At 42.8% G+C, this 18,538-nt stretch overlaps 1 protein-coding gene across 3 annotated transcripts; it reads right to left on the bottom strand.

Annotated features, from left to right (window-relative positions):
* Nucleotides 1-1,340: 1,340 nt before the first annotated feature.
* Nucleotides 1,341-18,403, bottom strand: ODR4 (odr-4 GPCR localization factor homolog). 3 transcript variants are annotated; one of them, XM_053950929.1, is made up of 14 exons: nt 18,319-18,403; nt 16,422-16,555; nt 16,192-16,323; nt 15,716-15,811; nt 14,474-14,580; nt 13,715-13,751; nt 13,452-13,592; nt 12,782-12,877; nt 12,236-12,301; nt 10,810-10,938; nt 10,101-10,191; nt 8,952-9,137; nt 3,818-3,910; nt 1,341-2,574 (listed from the first exon to the last, which is right to left on the bottom strand). In XM_053950929.1, exons 2-14 carry the CDS (start codon nt 16,518-16,520, stop codon nt 2,507-2,509), a joined length of 1,341 nt encoding a protein of 446 aa, XP_053806904.1. In that variant the 5' UTR covers nt 16,521-16,555; nt 18,319-18,403; the 3' UTR covers nt 1,341-2,506. The 3 variants fall into 3 exon arrangements, with proteins under 3 accessions (XP_053806904.1, XP_053806905.1, XP_053806906.1); XM_053950930.1 differs by having other exon boundaries at nt 16,192-16,311; XM_053950931.1 differs by lacking the exon at nt 14,474-14,580 and having other exon boundaries at nt 13,715-13,756.
* Between the last annotated feature and the right edge of the window lie 135 nt (nt 18,404-18,538).

Here is an 18,538-nt window from a genome sequence, read left to right as displayed (position 1 = left end):
TGATTCTGTAAAACTATTTTGTACTATAAATTTTAGAACTAAACTTAGAAGAGCCTGATTTTCAGATGTGGAAGTCCAAACCACTCCTCTGAACTCTTACATATTAAACTAAATATATATCTGCAGTCATGGACATGAATTAACAAAGCTCAGTATCAGACACTGTGGAGTTTTCTCAAACTGAAAGCTTTGGAGTATTATACAGGTAGGAAAAGGATAAACCTACAATGACACCTGAGCTAGAATCATGCAGTACTCAGGAAATAGATTTTTAAAAGGTTGTTTTTCTTTTCTCTTACACACGCAATTTATCCTAAACCCTCATTATCTTACACTATCAACACTACAAAATGGCACAAGAAAGGATGGGACAATGAAATCCCCTCTTGGTTAGTCCTGTAATTAGACAAGTGAGAACCTGCTTTCTTCTACATCCATTATTTCCTCATGGCAGGATGACTGGAAGGCTCAATCTGTAGGTACAAGTCAAATTACTCATTTTTTCTTTGACAGTGTTGATTAATTTATTATTGCACAGATGGTACTTCAACTGTCTCCTGTATTATACCTGAAATCTCCACCAGAACAACTTAGTTCTTTGCCTTCCTGCAAGCCCATATTGGAAAATTAGATCCCTGATACCAAGTTAGTTCTAAACTGAAGGATTAATTTGACCATGACCACAAAGAAAATGATCATTTACTAAGCACTGAATAAGCCTGCAGAGAGGAATTAAAAAGAGGAAGAGTTCTTTGCAAGGGGATCCCTGGAGTAACACATCCCAACAAGCTCTATTTTTGACACCACAAGTACTAAACAAGAACAACTACAAGAAGAGTGTTTCAGGACAATTTTCTTCTCTGGTGTCAGAAATGCTGTACTTCACTTCAGTGGCTGAGTTTTGTGTTACAGGCAACTAAAGAATAATCATTTTGTATTTTACCTCCAAAAGCACACCCTGTTCTCCTTAAAAAAAAAAAAAGATACAAAAGACAGCACCTCTCTTCTAATTACATCCCTGTTCCTCCTTCTAACAGACACTGTAGCAGAGCAGTTTTTAAACCAACCATATTTGATCATGTTACAAAATTATTCCCATTTTCTGGATAACCCTCCCCTGGATGTCATCCTACCTCCTGATTCCACTGACTGGCACAGAATAAAAAGCAATTATAAAACCCACAGCAGCTGAACCCAGTGCCTCCATTACAACACTCACCACCTTCCTCCAGGAGGCCCCACTTGAGCAATGCTGAGCACAGAATGTCAACACTGTCTTTCAAAAAAGCAGCTTTTTTCCAAACATGTAAAAACAGAATACACAAGTGAGGCAACAGTAGTCAACACACCTTTCTCAGAGTTGCCTTTATTAAAGGTATCCCAGTACATACTTGATTATGCTTTAGAATCAAAGGGTTTATTTTCTTTTTGTGTTCCACTGCCTTAAAACAAACAAAAAAAAAAAAAAAAAAGAAATTTGCATTGGTATTAAAATGCCATTTATTCTTTTCTTTTGTAGCTCAGGTCCAAGTAAACATCACATTTCATATACAAATTATCTTTATTAGCCTTACTAGAGTTCATTCCCTCTGTCTACCTTCTTCATGTCAAGTAAACAACTGGCCAACATCCCCAGGAGAATCTCTCATAAGGGAAAGCTCTCTGTTTATAATCTAAAAATCCTGATCAGCAATAATTTTGATAACTTGCCTGTCTCTACAAGATAACCCACAAGGCCTGCCTAGGTGTAACTGTTGCTGAAATAGCTAAAATTCCAAGATAACAATGATTGTACTGGAGCTGGACAGAGAAATCCTCATCAGGAGGCACTGAGTCAAAGGCAGCAGTATACACACAGCTCAACAATGCCATGCATTTCATTGATTTCTGAGTTCTCCAGTCTTGAACCAAGCTATTTACAGGCTGCCTTAGTCAAGTCTTGAAACTTTTAGAAACTATTTGTATGCATTTTATGCTAGTTACTCAGTATTATCTAAAATAATGCCTATGGTGAAATGCTGGCTTTACTAAAACTAATTTTCCCCCAATTAACTGTAATAAAATAAGATTTCTCTTAGCAAAGGAACCCTTAAAGCAGGAATTGTCATACCTGTTCATTATGGTTTTACTAATACCCTGAGAAACACCAGGAGTAGCATTTTACATTAAAGGAGCCAGGAGGAAGAAAATTAAGGTTCTGTATTTGTTTAAGGGACCTCTCCAGAAAATAATATTATCATTCATTTATACAGAGCGACAGGGTTAGTTTCTTGTAAACATGATTAACCCTCTACTTGATTCTGTAAGTGCATAATTCTACTTGATCTAGGAAGTGTATGATGGAACAAGGAAACTGAACCTACCATTACATTTTACATTGCACATCTACCTGGTGAGATTTAGGCAACAATTCTTAATTACTAATACATTAACCCCAGCTATTTCCATCTTCTGAATGGCCAACATTTCCCAGGAGCTGTGGTGGCTGGAGTTTAATCACTGGAGATCAATCACTGAAGTAGTTGAAGGAGAAAATCGACGCCAGGACTGCGACAGCGGCTGCCACGACCAGCCCTAAATCCAGAGGAAACACAGGCAGTGAGGGAAGGGCAGCACAACCAGCCCTAAATCCAGAGGAAACACAGGCAGTGAGGGAAGGGCAGCACAACCAGCCCTAAATCCAGAGGGAACAGGCAGTGAGGGAAGGGCAGCACAACCAGCCCTAAATCCAGAGGGAACACAGGCAGTGAGGGAAGGGCAGCACAACCAGCCCTAAATCCAGAGGGAACAGGCAGTGAGGGAAGGGCAGCACAACCAGCCCTAAATCCAGAGGGAACAGGCAGTGAGGGAAGGGCAGCACAACCAGCCCTAAAATCCAGAGGGAACAGGCAGTGAGGGAAGGGCAGCACAACCAGCCCTAAATCCAGAGGGAACAGGCAGTGAGGGAAGGGCAGCACAACCAGCCCTAAATCCAGAGGGAACACAGGCAGTGAGGGAAGGGCAGCACAACCAGCCCTAAATCCAGAGGGAACACAGGCAGTGAGGGAAGGGCAGCACAACCAGCCCTAAATCCAGAGGAAACACAGGCAGTGAGGGAAGGGCAGCACAACCAGCCCTAAATCCAGAGGGAACACAGGCAGTGAGGGAAGGGCAGCACAACCAGCCCTAAATCCAGAGGGAACAGGCAGTGAGGGAAGGGCAGCACAACCAGCCCTAAATCCAGAGGGAACAGGCAGTGAGGGAAGGGCAGCACAACCAGCCCTAAATCCAGAGGGAACAGGCAGTGTGGGAAGGGCAGCACAGGCAGCAGCAGGCAGGGAGGGGAGGGTGAGTCAGGGGCAATGAGCACAAGGAGAAACAAAAAGAGCTACCCCAAAAACCACTTTTATTAGCATGCCCATTACTGATGCGGCTGAGGAGACACACAGAAAACCCCGAAACATCTCAGTGATGATGTAAGGGCAAACATTTTTACATTCAAAGCAAATACATATTTACTGCTTCTATTTAATCTTTCAGTGACTATATTCTATTTCTAATAATTAACAGAAACCAGAAATAACTGCTTTGTTGATTAAAGTGAAGCTATTTCAATACAAGCAGCCCCACAGCAAAGAGAGTTGTACTAAGTGCAGACAGATTTCTGAGAGCTGGACGACGCAGCACCATGGAGAAGCTGCAACGGAAAGGAGAATTTTGTGGCTGGTGTTCCCTGAATTCCTGAGATGACAATTAGGATGCTGTGGGAGCTAACAGTCCTGAAAGGGGCCAGTGCAGGTTCTGGAGTGCCATAGCAAAAATCTGGGAAGGAACATACCCATATTTTGTTGGAGCTTCAATAGCAACGTTGCTTTTGTCAGCTGTGCCTGTTGTGTGTCACTCGGGCTGTCAGTCACTGGGCAAATATCAACTGCATGGAAATCAAAGGAAGAAGGGGAAAATTAACAGTTGTGTTTTATAGTGAATTCATGCAAAAGGCCAAGAACTTCACATCAACTTTATAAAGTGTATTTATGGTAGAAAAAAACCCAGTTTATTGCAGTAGAAATTATACAACAGCAATAGCACAGTGCTAAACTATGCAGTATGTCTCAAAGGGTAAAACTAAAGAGACAAAATACATTTCAGGAGCAGCTCCTCTCCCAAAACTCATTTTCCACACCCTGCTTCCAGAGTAACATTCCCAACCCTCTTTGCATAGCCTGGGGAGAATTTCACTACGTGAGAGGGAACCACCAAAATGTACCACTAAGCACCTTCCAAGATCAAAGGTTCCCTCCAGAGCCATCTGTCCTGAGCTCAGGGTACATGCAAATCCCACTGCCACGAGAGGATGAGCCCGGCAGCACTTCCCTATCCAACAGCCAGAGATGCATTTTTTCCAGCCACAGAAATTTCTTTCTGAAGATCCCCTAAAAATACCCTTTCACAGCAGGCATTGAGGACTCATTCCTCTTTGGAAGAATTACTAAATTCTTAGTCTGCCCAGCCAGGATGTGAGAGAGCTTGAGTCTATTTCCAGGCGGATGGGACTCAAACCTGTATCTATTTCCTTTGCAAAGATCTCCCTAATCCCTTGGCTATATCCAGCTTGTTAGAGGGGCAGGAGAGAAAGAAGGGCATTAATCTCCAGTCCTTCAGCCCAACTTGTTTGAGCCACATAGAGCCAGCATGGAATACACCATACACCCCCCAGTGACAAGGCTGCTTGATGGTCGTGGGCCAAAGGCCTTCAATTTGCAGCATTCCCATTTTCAGGAGTTTGCTAAGACTTGCCAAAAATTTGGATTACAATTCAGAATCTACAACCACAGGCACCTTCTGCACAAGCAAAGGGTAAGACAAAGTGTTTGTCATGGCAGTAGGAGCTGGATGTGTCTGGGAAGAATGAGACAAGCAGGCTCAGATAAGAGAACAAACCTAACAGACTGTTCTGGAGACAAGGGAACCCCCAGCAGTACCAGATATCAGGGTTTAGAAGGCCATGGAACACTGATCTGAATAAAAACAGATCTCCATTTCCACAGAGGGGTTGACCATCAGCAATAAATCACAAATTACATGCTTGAATAATAAGGCACATCCTTTGTGTGAATCATATGCAAATGTTTCATGAAGTACTTTCTCTGTCATTAACTATGGTGGAAATGGGTAATCTAGATTATCAGAAAGGTTGTTTCTGTGGATTGGATGAGTCATGTGGATAATTGTCTTCAAAATATCCTTAAGTCAAACTTGCACAAGACCTGTTACACAAAAACACCCAAACTAGCTTTTAAAACCTGTCTTTAGGTTTTTTATCCCTAAACCCATTGCACTGGTACAGGATGTACAGCAGAGAAATCACTGCCTGATATGGAACTCAACAGGACAGTGAGATATACAGATATACAGACATTGCTTGGAGATCTCTCTGCAAGCAGCACATCCATGTAAAATCAAGATAACAATATTTCAGTGCAAAGTGTGCTTTTTGAAGAGAAATGATCAAATATCCCCGAATCCCACTAGTCCTCAACGAGGCCATGGCTAGATAATTATTTTTTCTGTGCCAAGAAAAACACTCCCTCAGCTGCCTAAAATATGAGCAGAAGTCTTCAGCTAGAGTAGAGGAGTTATTAATTGCTGCAATATAGGTTTTCAGTAAGTATCTTTAACTAGCACAGTAAGAGGACTTCTGTCCAGAGTTTTGAATTCTGTAAAACATCCCACTTTGGGACAATCTGACTGCATTTTTTGGGCCACCTCTGACGTCTAGCTCCAGCGGGTTCCTTTCTGCTGTATATTTGATGAGCTAACTTGAGGTTTCTAACTTGAGGTTTCTTTGTGCCTCCCTGTGCTGAGGGGACCTTTGGAAGCTGCACATCAAGGCAGCTGCACATTCCTCGCCTGTTCAGATGGGAAAAAATAAAAAATAAAAAGACAAAGGGAAAAAGAAAAAAGAACCACCCTTGAGCTATTTAGTTACCACAGGCCTTTATGCCATCACATTCTGGCAGGTTTGCATGTAGAGCAGCAAAATCACATTAAGAGTTCCCACAGCAGAGAACTCTAGTACCAGTTAGAAGAATCCTTAATTCTTCAGTTTCCTAACCAAGATGGGGAAGTGATTACCACTGCTGAGGTCTTATTTCTGTCTATCCACTCAGGGTATTTAACAGCCTACCTCCTGCACCAAGGAGGAGCAGGGATTTAGTAAAGCCAATCAGAAATGCAGAGCTTTCAGTTGCCTTTATTAGAGCACTGAATACCTTGAAATTACAGTGTTAGTGCTATTTAAGGCTTTCATTTATAAATAGCTCGGGGTTTACTTTCTATTTTCCACATAGCAATTTTAAAGCATGACCCAGGGGTGTCCCCACTGGAAAGCTGTACAAAGAGTCAAGAGACTAAAACTGCAGGAGACAGCAGGAGAGCCCCAAGTTCAGTAAACACATAAAACTGACCTCAAAAATTCATGTTTTGACTAAAAGCTGCCTAAAAAAGAAATCTTTTGCCTATACTGATTAGAGACTCGTGTTCTAAAGTGCGTATTTTAAAGAGCAACAAAACCCCAAATTATTTCAAAAGCCTGCTTGTGTTCTTGAATTTTAGAGAATTCTTTTTATCAGCAAACTTTCCCCTGAACCTCAGTATGAACAGCATTTCCAGTTAATTCGAGGTAGGTGCCTCAGACCACAGGAACTGTGACACAAACAGAAAGGCTGATGACACGATTCCCTACAAAACAATTACTGAATATTGACTATTATTAACAAAGTTAGAGCTAAGCTTAGAGAAACAACACATACTTCCCAAGTCAAAATGATGCACACTGGAAAAACCTTTGCACAAGAGAAACCACAAACTCCATTATGACACAAAAACGTGTTCACAGCAGTACTTAGACATTTCATACCAAAGCAACAATAAAAATCAAATCCCATAATTAATGTTGTTTTTTTTTTTTTAGAATGCAGAACTTTGTATACATTTAACAGGACTCTTTCTACAATGACCTTCCTGGTATGATAGAAATGTATAAATAACTTGTGATTTTAATAAACCACAAGTGACTGATGCCTCAACTTTAATTATCAGAATGAACAGTGCTGTGCTGACAGCATTATTGATATCACTGCAAGTAACAGAGGACAAACTTTATGGTGGTCACCAGGACAAGGCCAGGCTTTCCCAAAATCCCCTTGCATGTTTTTTCCTCTTCTTTTCTATGCACTTATTTTAATTTGTGGGTTTGGGGTTTCTTTTTAAAATAAAATACATACCTACTTTAATTTGCTTTTCTTTCAAAGAAAAGGAATATAAATCCCCCCCAGTTAACTCTACAAGCAGCAGACTACAAGAACACCCAAGCTCCTTTTGTGGCCATCACTTCACACCTATTGTTGGTATTAATCTTTGGGATGCCTTGCTGTGAGTGGAAAGGTGTTTCCTTCCTACCAGCAGCTCACACAGCCTTACATAAGCAATAAAGCTGAACTGAATCATCACCTCTCTCCTCCCACACCTCTCTCCACTGCTACAACAATACTCATTTGCTTCTCTAAGCTACACTGATTCCTTAAAGCTCAGTAGTAATTAGTTTTAAGAGCATTAAAGTTACTCTAATAATGCCAGAGAGATTTTTATTGGCTTTCCTGTTTTCCTTGAGGTTCCTGTTCACCTCTTACTCCTCAAAAGGATGAGTCAGTTCACAGCTAACAGGTCTAGTTAAAGCCTGGGGGGAGCTGATTCATCTAGAAAGACAAGAATTTATGGTTAACTCTGAAATTAGGAAACTCAAAACTCCCTCCAACTTAACATGTAAGTCAAGTTCACCCTGCAGGGCAAGTCATGGATGCATTGCTCTGGTTTTGTCCCTAAATACCAACATCAAAAAGCATTCATAGTTCTTAGGTGAGAATCAGTGTTGGATTTTTTATTTACTTAAATTATGAAACTGGAACCTGCAGCTCACATGCATGTTGATTGGGGAAAAAAAAGGGGAGCAAAATCTCTTCCATAAGACCACAGGGAATGTTATTAGGTGCATTTCAATGTCATATTTGAATTCTACATTGAAATCAACATTGCAAGGGAAAAAACCCAACATGGCATTATATAGACCAGAAATATTCAGAAAGAGGAATCCAGTAACTAGATTATGTCAAAATATCTGTATTAAAGGGAATACAGCAGTCTCATAATCAGACCATAAACTTGTAAGACATTCAGTAGGAAATTAAAAGTGCTCTGAATTTTGTTTTCATTCCAGGTGGACCACAAATCTTCAGGTTTGGGCACTGCATTTGGGACATAAATTAAAACACTCCAAATAAAGAAAGATATTTGGTGCTTTTTAAAACATCTGGCCTAGCATGAAAACTTCCTGAAAGACACATTAGACTATACGAATGTTTTGCTAGAAGAATTTTTGAAGTGTTTTTAATTCTGTAGTGAAAAAACAGTAGATTTGACTAAATCACTCAACTTATTCTAAGAGTTTATTTGCCAATAAAGGATCCCCTCTAATTCATGAGCACAGTGGTGCATACAAACCTTGGTTAACCATTTCTTATGTTTCTACAGCAGCTCATGGGTTGCAGCCATGGCTGCACTGAAAAACCAAAATATTTGAGAGGAAAAAGAGAAGTCTTTTCCAAGAAATGGAACCATTTTCACAATATATTTAAGCTGCAATGTATTGTTATAAATCCTTAGAGCTGCATATGAAGTAAGTTGACTTTATCCATATCTGGATGGATATATATATATATATATATATATATATATATATATATATATATATAAATAGTCTATGCTATTATCCATATCTGGATATATATATGGAGATATAGATATAGATATAGATATCGAGATAGATATAGATATAGATATAGATAATGGCCTATGCCATTAGTCAGCATTTTCCTAGCCCCTGACCCAGCCTGCCCTGGTTCTCAGATATTTACCTGTGCTAATGTCCTCAGCTATGTGCATATCTTCAGCTTGCACAGGCTGATCCAACATCTCCACAAAACGTTCCTGGATTTCTCCAGCAGCCTCATCACCAAACTTATAATCACTGAGCATCACACTGGATCCAGCAACTGGGACAAACAGTCTCTGAGGCAATACATGATATTCCCTCCCAAAATCTAAAAGGAAAGAGAAATACCATCCCAATAAAAGCCTTGACAGTTATGATAAGATTCTTCCATAATCTCTGAGCAAAAGATAAAGTCATTGCAAAAGAAGAGCTCAAGGTCTCTATGTAGAAACCCTGTTTTCAGACATGCCTGGCTTAGTGGGCTGCTGTTATATGGATTTATGTCCTTGCATTATTAGTCTCTTCAGAAATACCCTGGGCAGCTCCAAAACAGACCATAAAACGCAAAGCAGAGCTTTTCTCCTGTTTGGAATGACTTGCAGGAGGGCTCTGGGAAAGCCTGCAGGTAAGAGCTCCCCGAGGAGCAGGATTTCACCAGCGCACAGGATTGCAGAGGTGTCACACTCCGAGCCACAAAGTTCGGGTGCCACCTAGAGAGGGGACTCAGAACTACGTGCAATAGAAAAGGCTCTCTGTGCCCAAGATACTCCCATTGATCTGTTAATTAACTCCTTTTTGGTTTAAGGCAACGACACCACTGCACTGACTTAAAGGAGTTTAAAGAGTCCCAGCATGAGCTCAGAGATCTCGTCTCTATCCATCAATATTAACAGGAACACCATACATGGATTAAAAAAAAAAATAGAAATAAAATTTTAAAGTGTGCAAGGTACAGTTGGAACCTCAGAGACAAGAGTTTCAACTACAGAAGTTTTAAAAATCACAAAATTTCTGGTGAGTGAGGAAGAAGCTTGGATTACATTTTGTGGTCACAGGAGTTGAACACAAACACGGTGTGAAAGCCACGATGGCAAAGGACATAAATTGACAAAAAAATTTCCAGATTTAAGAAAAAGTCAAGGCTGACAAGCAGCAATTATACCTTTTACTTTTTATTCTACTCTAACCATACTGGAGCTTAACTGTAACAGAATTATCTACAACCACTAAAATTCACTGCAAATATAAGCTGGTGGCTTTGTTTGTTTGTTTGTTTGTTTTAATTTCTTACTTTTTTTCTGAGGTCCTTCATTTAAAATCAGATCTTCAAATAGTATTTCACACCGATCACTCAATGTGTTTATTATGTCTCTTTTCAAAGCCTGCAAGAAGAGAGTGAAATCATCAGGAATATCAAAACTATTTGCAAAATCAAGACTTTTGCAAAGCTTTTAACCAGGAAGAAATAAACAAAGCCCCATATGTTAAACCCATGGTGAAAGAATAGTTTTTTCCCAGAAAATAAAAACTAGTGTGAATTTTCAAACTAATAAATAATAATTTATTAATTTTAAAAAGCTAACATCAAAAGAATTGGTATCAAGAAGGAAAACCACAAAACAAAAATGTAAAGCCAAAAAAGAAAAAAAAAAAAATCACGAGGCAGTGATTGAATCAGTGAGGGAAAAAAAATAAATTACTGAGCAAGTAAATCTGAATTTTACCTCTACAAATATATAGTCTGCAACCTTTTTTAAACAGAATTCTTCAAAGCCTAATCTCTTTGGCAATTTATGCAAAGACTCCCCAGAGCCCAGCCTCACCCACAGCACACATATCCTCTAGAAGAGAAAAACTAACTAACCCCACATGGATGGTTTCTAAAATAATCCCCCTTTCTGACATTTTGACCCCAGTTTAGACCGTTCTGGCAAAAAAAAAAAATCAGTCCCACGTGTTTCAGGAGAATGTTTCTGATGGACTAAGACCCTGCTCAGTACCTGAATGGCTTCTTTCACCTTGGGCTTGTTGCTGTGGATGTAGGCCCTGCATTTCACAGCTCCCCGGAGGTTTATGGAGCCACTGCACACCTGCACCGTTGCCGTGGACCTGGGGCTGGTGCCCTGGCACTGAGGAACAAACACATCCACTTTTATCCCAGGCCCTTGCAGCAGAGTCACTAAAACCAGAACCAGCAAACCAACAGCAGGTGCTCACACACAAGCTGTTTCCCTCATCATGCAGACCTAATTTTATTTAAGTTATTCATTTGGTTAGGTAAGACTGAAAATCTCTTCTCTATTATGGAAAATTTAGTTTATCTCTCCAGGTGTTTCAAACACTTGTGTCTATGAGACTTTAAAACTTTCCAGGCTTGTGGCAAATAACAGCATTGCAACTGTTAAGTCTTTTTCAGGCTTTTTTTAAACAATGAGGTTTTCGTGTTTGCTATAATCAGTGTAACCCAGGGTGTGCTGGGACTCATCCCATCAGTCAGTACCAAATTATACACGTGGGCACACTGAGAGCTGCATCAAACTGTTGCCTAGAAATGCTCTCTCTAATTACCACAACAATGAGTGTGAGCATGAAGCACTCCAGGACAACACCTGGAAACACTGGGATGCACAACTTCCACACCAACTGCACAAACCACTTCTGCCAAAAAGAATTTTCCTCTCCCTGCAAGAATTAACCTCAATACAATAGACAGTAACAACAAAAGAAACTGAGATACTCATGGAGACTTTAAAATGGCATTGGAAACACTTCTAGTTTTGCTGAACACAACTTTGAGAATCCAGGAACCACCTGACAAAACAGAAGGCTACAAAACAAGGCCTGGACACATTTGGACTTCAGGACCTAGACTGGGGCACCAAATTCACAGTTCTTCACAACTCAGGTAGGGAGGAAACTCCTGACATAGATCCAGCAGTTCCAGATGATGATTCAGCTCACGGGATCTACGCCTTAATCCAGAGCTGGCAGTTGAGCTTCTGACAAAAGCATACAAGTGAATGTCCAAGCTAGCCAGGGCAAGCTGTGGATTGAAGTATAGGGGTGACTCTGAACTTCAGATGCAAAGTCACTTGAAATCAATGTACACAGGTACCTACAGGTATCCTACTACCAAAGGAGTTAGTCACAGGACTTCTTTTCCATAACCTGTTTTCCAGTCTTTCAGCTATACTGTGCAATTCGTGGACAACATGGTTATCTCACCACAAAAATTTCTAAAGGCACAAAGTATGCAGATCTGTTGACAATCAGTTTCACATTCAATATCCATGTGGAGAAAAAAAAGTCTTAGGAATAAGTGAGCAAGATTTCTAGACAATAATTCAGAACCTTGTTCTTTTATTTTTTTGCCCTATTTTATAATTTAAAGGCAAGCTTATACTTTGCAAACCACTAAAAACTTACCAGCTGTGTCAGAACCTTGACATCAGAAAACTGAGTGCTGGGCTGAGTATTTCCTCTGAACTTTTTCTGAAGGGAAAAAAATTCTTTGTGTCATGAAACAGGAAAAAAAAAATCCCTGAAGCAGTCTCCTCACTATGGCATACAGTGTTCCCTAGTTTATAGCCTTTGAGAAGGAGAAATAGCACTTAGAAACCAACCAAGAGAATAGAAGTACAAAACTAAAAGGAGATATGAAGGCATCAGCCAACGAGGTGACCAGGTGACCGAAGTAGATCTTTGAAATGTCATCACCCACATTCACACCTCACTCGTGCTCGTAATAGAAACATTTCAGTCATTTCACACATAATTACTGCATTCACACTGCCCGAGGAGGGAGAGGCAGGAATGGAGCTGAGAGCACGAGCAATTCTGTGTATTGGTTACTAGGAACAGCCGATCAGATCAACAAACACTGCACAGGAGATGTCTCATTCAATGCTTTGTCGCACAGAGGTTCCAATCATACATCTATTAGAGCTCAATTCCTCCTTGCTTGGTACTCACCTGCCCTTCCAGCAGTTCTGTATCCTCATCTTTAACTTGGCCATTAATCAGAAAAACACTGTCTTCTATCTGTTTTGACCATCGGTTTAACCCATTCTTTAAAATAAGTGAAAACAAACAAAAAAAAACACAAGAAAGTGGAAAGAATTTCACTGAAGGGTTGGACAGTCCCATGCTGAAACTTACAGAAGTATGTGTTTTAATAGTTAACCCTGAGAGTTTTGAAGTCTGTGAAAAACCTATGTTTTTCCCAAGGTACACCTTAAATGCACCACATTCAGAACAAATTAAGAAACAAGCATTGCAAAATACTGAAGTGCCACCCCAGGGATTTGGAGTTGTAGAGAGGGTTGTAGCCCATTGAAAGTCAACTCATGGCAAAAGCACCCCATAGTCATGCACAAATTGGGTGTAACCTTTCACCAGGTGAGGCACCAGAGAGGTTACCTGGGATACTCATGACAATTATTACATAATTTTGAACAAAGGAAACTTCTCACTGAGCACAGCAGAAGAGTTACATTTAAAAGAGGAATAATTGCTAAGCATTCTCCACTGATTAGTCCTACTCCTGTCCTGCACTGTTCAACTCCTTCTCTCTTATTTCATTTTCAGCAGAGAAATGAGTGTGGTTACTGCTGTGTAGGAACTGGTGCAGGCAGTGAGTTACCTTGGTATTCTTCTCCAGGTCGTGGTTGGGGGAAGTAGCAAGAAGTGGAATGTGGATGTTCACATTTACTGTGCAGCCCAAAGCTACCCAGGAGGCAGTCAGAGCACTCTGGTACTTCCAGTCTGCTGGTTTAGCTGAACTCTGAGAGCAGAAAAGAAAAGCCATAAAGCATCTACCCAAAGCACTGTATTGAGGCTTTTTTGGGGTTTAGCACTACTTGCCAGGCATTAAAAGCTGGGTGTGGCACAGCAGGATGAGCTTACCTTTGGGTCCTGCACATCGTAGGTCCGGCAAACTATTCTGTGCTACTTAAAGAAAAAGACCCAGTGAAAAGCAAGGGAACAACTAGGAACAATCCACAATTAACTTAGTCCTCTACTAAACTTCCTTGTCGAGCTAATTTATGCTCTGGAGCAAGTTCTCATCTTTCATCAGTGTAAAAAAGTGGGAAAACATTTGCCCATAACCTCCAACTGCCACAGTGATGCTGTGCCATCTCTTACAAACAAATTAATATCAATATGTATTGACAGGAGAAGCACCAAGGCACCAATTTGTAATTTGTCCTCATCTCTCTCTCCCCTCAGAGAAAAATTGCTTTCTCTCCATGTATTATGTCATTACCAACAGCTCCTGCATTCTGCTGCAGCTCTAGTATTGATCCCACAGGTCTGCTGCTGTCCCAGTTCCATGCAAGCACCACTGGTAACAGCAATTCAAGAAGCCAAACAGTAATTCAGACTTTTTTTTCCAGTTTATGCAAGTCAAGACTGACTGGGAAAGGTGTCATTTGATGCTGTCACACAGACAGACCTCATAAGAAATGATGGAAATTTTGCAAGGACAAAGAGAGTCAATAGTCTTAACCATGGCTAATCAGAAAACTTCATTATTTCAACTTATACATCTCTAACTGAACTTAAACAGCCTCCTCCTCCCTAATTCTTATTTATTTAGCAGTAACTGGATAAAAGAGGTTGGGATAGCAACCTCAGTCAATAAACCTTGCTCATAAAGGATACTTTTTTGTTGCAGAACAGATTTGAAGTGCTGCTCTGTCTGAGACCTCCTCCTCAGCAGGTTTCCAGAGCCTTCTTTTACTCAAGGACTTTTCCACTGAGAAGATTAGCTAAAGATCAAAAATATATTGCAAAACTACGCACTATAATTCCTGGAAAATAGTCTTGTACTAAAATTTTAAGTCCAAGTGATATCAAAATTATGTATAAGCAGGAAACACAGCTCACATGTCACCAAAATGTCACATTAAAAGAAAATTCAACAGGATTCAGAGGCACATTTCCCCAAAGTGAAAGAGGCTTGTGAAATCTTAATTTAGCTCCCTTATAAACCAAAGCAAGCAGCACACATTCACATGTCCAACCTGCATGCTTTTGTCCTTACAGACATATTACAGTTTTGTGCCTATCAGCTGGCTCAGGAAATTGTGCAGAATAGCTACTAATTATAAAAAACAAATCCCCCCTAATTTTTAATTCAGCAATCACTGATCACCTGGACACAGCTCACCTTTTTTAGCCAGCTACCAGTTTCATGAAGCACAACTTAGATGCAATTACACTGAACTGCCAAAATTGACTCTTGGATCTCAGGCTGCCAAACCTGCTCATGCTTAAATCACTGACCATAATTATGTTAGAAAAAAGATTAAATGAACATATATTTTCAGAACAGAAACCCAATATGGCAGTAGATGCCCCAATACTGTAACAAAAATGCATTTTAAACCTATCAGATAGTTCTGAGTATGTTTTAAATTTAATCCCACACTCCTAAGTCAAGTGCACACAGTGTAGACAAGATGTTTCTCTTAAAGGAATCAGAACTATAGATCTTTCACTGCTGTAAACACCTCTAAACTGAGTGATTCATTCAGACAAGGAAAGCTAACATGTTAACATCACTAGCACCTTTATGTGGCTTTATATTAAGCAACAAGGATTTAGCTTAATATAAACCTTGAGGATGTTTTCCCTAAGCCAGAATGTCCACGTGCAGTAAATGCAGACAAACCCAGTAAAAAGAAATTCAGATTTGCTATTGCAGTAACGAACAGGAGGTTAACAAATAGTGTCCTACAGGACAGGGACTTCTGAGGTTCCAGACTCAAACCCACACATCAAAGCACAACTCTTGTGACATAAAGCAACAAAACTACTGTGTTTTAATCAAGTCAGTGGCAGGGAACTCCTCACACACACAGCCAAGGATGTTGCTGTCCTTCCAGCAGGAACTCTGCTCACCTTGCGCAAAGCATTTTGACCGTCTTTAGCCAGCTCTGGAGTTGCAATCATAAACACACCAAGAACCAGCAACCCTCCAGGGAGCATTCTGGACACCTTGAAAATGAAAATGAACATTTATTAATAGGATTGGCAACCTAGAAACCATGTAACTCGAGAGACAAGTGGTGAGACAAGTCTGCACCAAGAGCAGCAGTGAATTAAAGGAGACTGGTTTTCACTTACAGCGCCCTCTCCCTGCAGGAACACATCCTGCAAGTGTTTTCCCTTCAGTAATATCAAGTGTCCTTTCATCAAAAAACCTGAAAACATTAAGGGTATTTCTGGTTTAAAACACCTGTGCCCAGCATGGTTAGGAATGCTCTGTCACTTTGAAAAAGGGCTTGAAAAGTTAGAAGAGCTGAGATCCCTTGGGTACATCTTATTTCCCTCCTGTTCCTCCCAGCCCTTTGTCACCTCCCAGAGTGAGTTCTCACCTGACTGGCGTGTGTGGTGATCCACTCCTCATCCAGGGATGCCAGCTTGGGAGGGCCCACGCTCTCCTCCTGCTGCTGCTCCTTGGGAGGGGTTCGCACAGCCCGAATGACATAGTCCCGCTGGGGGGAGCACTTGCCAAAACACCAACAGAAGCAAACACAGCTTGAGGCTGGTGAACAGGGGTGTCCCCAGTTCACAGGAATGAATGGAAGGACAATTCCACACTTACCTGCCCTATCAACAAGCCAGTGACATATGGCTTCACCTTCGTGCTGAGCTCTGTCAGGTACTGCCCAATACCTTCCTCGACAAGGTAAGTTCTACCCATGGCTCCAGGTTTAAGTGAGGTGCTGTAGCTCCAACCTACAAAACACACAATGCATAAAGTGAAAGAAGGCACATACACTGCAATGGGTACAGCAGAACAAGTCTCACACAAACATCCTTTAGAACTGTTTGATTGAAAACTCCCTGCAAGGTCATTGAGTCCAACCATTCCCCCAAGGCCACCACTGACCCATGTCCCCAAATGCTACATCCACATGACTTTTAAATGCCTCCAGGGATGGGGATTCCCCCCTGCCCTGGGCAGCTGTGCCAGGGCTGGACAGCCCTTTCAGGAAAGGATTTTTTCCCAGTATTGAACCCGAACCTACCCTGATGCAGCTGGAGACTGTTTCCTCTTCTCCTGTCCCTGTTCCTGGGAGCAGAGCCCGACCCCCCTGGCTGTCCCCTCCTGTCAGGAGCTGTGCAGAGCCAGAAGGTTCCCCCTGAGCCTCCTTTTCTCCAGGCTGAGCCTCTTTCCCAGCTCCCTCAGCCACTCCTGGTGCTCCAGCCTTTCCCCAGCTCCGTTCCCTCCCCTGGACATGCTCCAGCCCCTTCTTGTCATAAGGGGCCTAAAACTGAACCCAGGACTTGAATTTTGAAATGCTTTCAAGAAAATGCATCCTGCTGCATGATACTTCTAAAGGATGCACTGTTCCATTCACACAGTGACTTGCTGAACTCCATACGTGTCCTGGAAGATGCTACACCACTTCCATTCCAATGCCCGAGCACTCAAAGCACAGCATCTGTGGGCATTCCAATGAGCAGCCTCTGCAGATCCCCCCCAGAACCCAGGGGCTGCCTCAGACTCCCCTCCCTGTAGGGCTGGGCTGAAAACCCCTTCACGCCTGGAGAGCTCTCCCATAGAATTACGCACTATAAACCCGAAGCCCAAGAGCACAGGGTGAGAAAGCAAAGAGCATCCTGAACCTCCACAGGGGAGGTGCTCACACACCTCAACTCATGCCCCCATAGCCGGGCTCAGCACTTCCAGACCCCCGGGCTCAGCACCTGCACATCCCCCCGGATCAGCACCTGCACATCCCCGGATCAGCACCTGCACATCCCCGGATCAGCACCTGCACATCCCCCCGGATCAGCACCTGCACATCCCCCCGGATCAGCACCTGCACATCCCCCCGGATCAGCACCTGCACATCCCCGGATCAGCACCTGCACATCCCCCCGGATCAGCACCTGCACATCCCCAGAGCTCAGCACCTGCACATCCCCCGGATCAGCACCTGCACATCCCCAGAGCTCAGCACCTGCACATCCCCAGAGCTCAGCACCTGCACATCCCCAGAGCTCAGCACCTGCACATCCCCAGAGCTCAGCACCTGCACATCCCCCGGATCAGCACCTGCACATCCCCAGAGCTCAGCACCTGCACATCCCCGGATCAGCACCTGCACATCCCCAGAGCTCAGCACCTGCACATCCCCAGAGCTCAGCACCTGCACATCCCCTCGGATCAGCACCTGCACATCCCCCCGGATCAGCACCTGCACATCCCCCCGGATCAGCACCTGCACATCCCCCCGGATCAGCACCTGCACATCCCCGGATCAGCACCTGCACATCCCCGGATCAGCACCTGCACATCCCCAGAGCTCAGCACCTGCACATCCCCCCGGATCAGCACCTGCACATCCCCAGAGCTCAGCACCTGCACATCCCCCCGGATCAGCACCTGCACATCCCCCCGGATCAGCACCTGCACATCCCTGGATCAGCCCCTGCCCGTTCCCGGATCAGCCCCTGCCCGTTCCCTCAGCCCCTGCCCGTTCCCTCAGCACCTGCACAATCCCAATTTCTGCAGCCGCCGCTGTCTCAGCCAAGCACCGATGTGGCCGGTTACGTCATCGCTAAGCGCCGCGGCGCAGGGAGATGACGCACACCAATGCCGAGCGGAGCGCGGGAAAAGTGCGCGCGAGGGGACGCCCGGGCGCAGCCCCGCCATGCTGGGAGTGGCGGAAGCGGCCGCGCCTCCCCGGCGCCTGTCGGGCACACGGGGCA

The sequence above is a fragment of the Vidua chalybeata genome, chromosome 9, assembly GCF_026979565.1.
Source record: "Vidua chalybeata isolate OUT-0048 chromosome 9, bVidCha1 merged haplotype, whole genome shotgun sequence".
Lineage (NCBI taxonomy): Eukaryota > Metazoa > Chordata > Aves > Passeriformes > Viduidae > Vidua > Vidua chalybeata.
This window is presented reverse-complemented; position numbering and strand designations above follow the sequence as displayed.

What these genes read in the sequence shown, in the direction of transcription:
- ODR4 (XM_053950929.1), bottom strand. Translation starts at nt 16,520, where the DNA reads ATGGGTAGAACTTACCTTGTCGAGGAAGGTATTGGGCAGTACCTGACA. An exon ending in TGAAGGACCTCAGAAAAAAA is followed by an intron (nt 9,138 to 10,100) that starts GTAAGAAATTAA and finishes CTTTCCTTTTAG; the next exon opens with ATTTTGGGAGGGAATATCAT. An exon ending in GAAGCTCCAACAAAATATGG is followed by an intron (nt 2,575 to 3,817) that starts GTATGTTCCTTC and finishes CTCTGGATTTAG; the next exon opens with GGCTGGTCGTGGCAGCCGCT.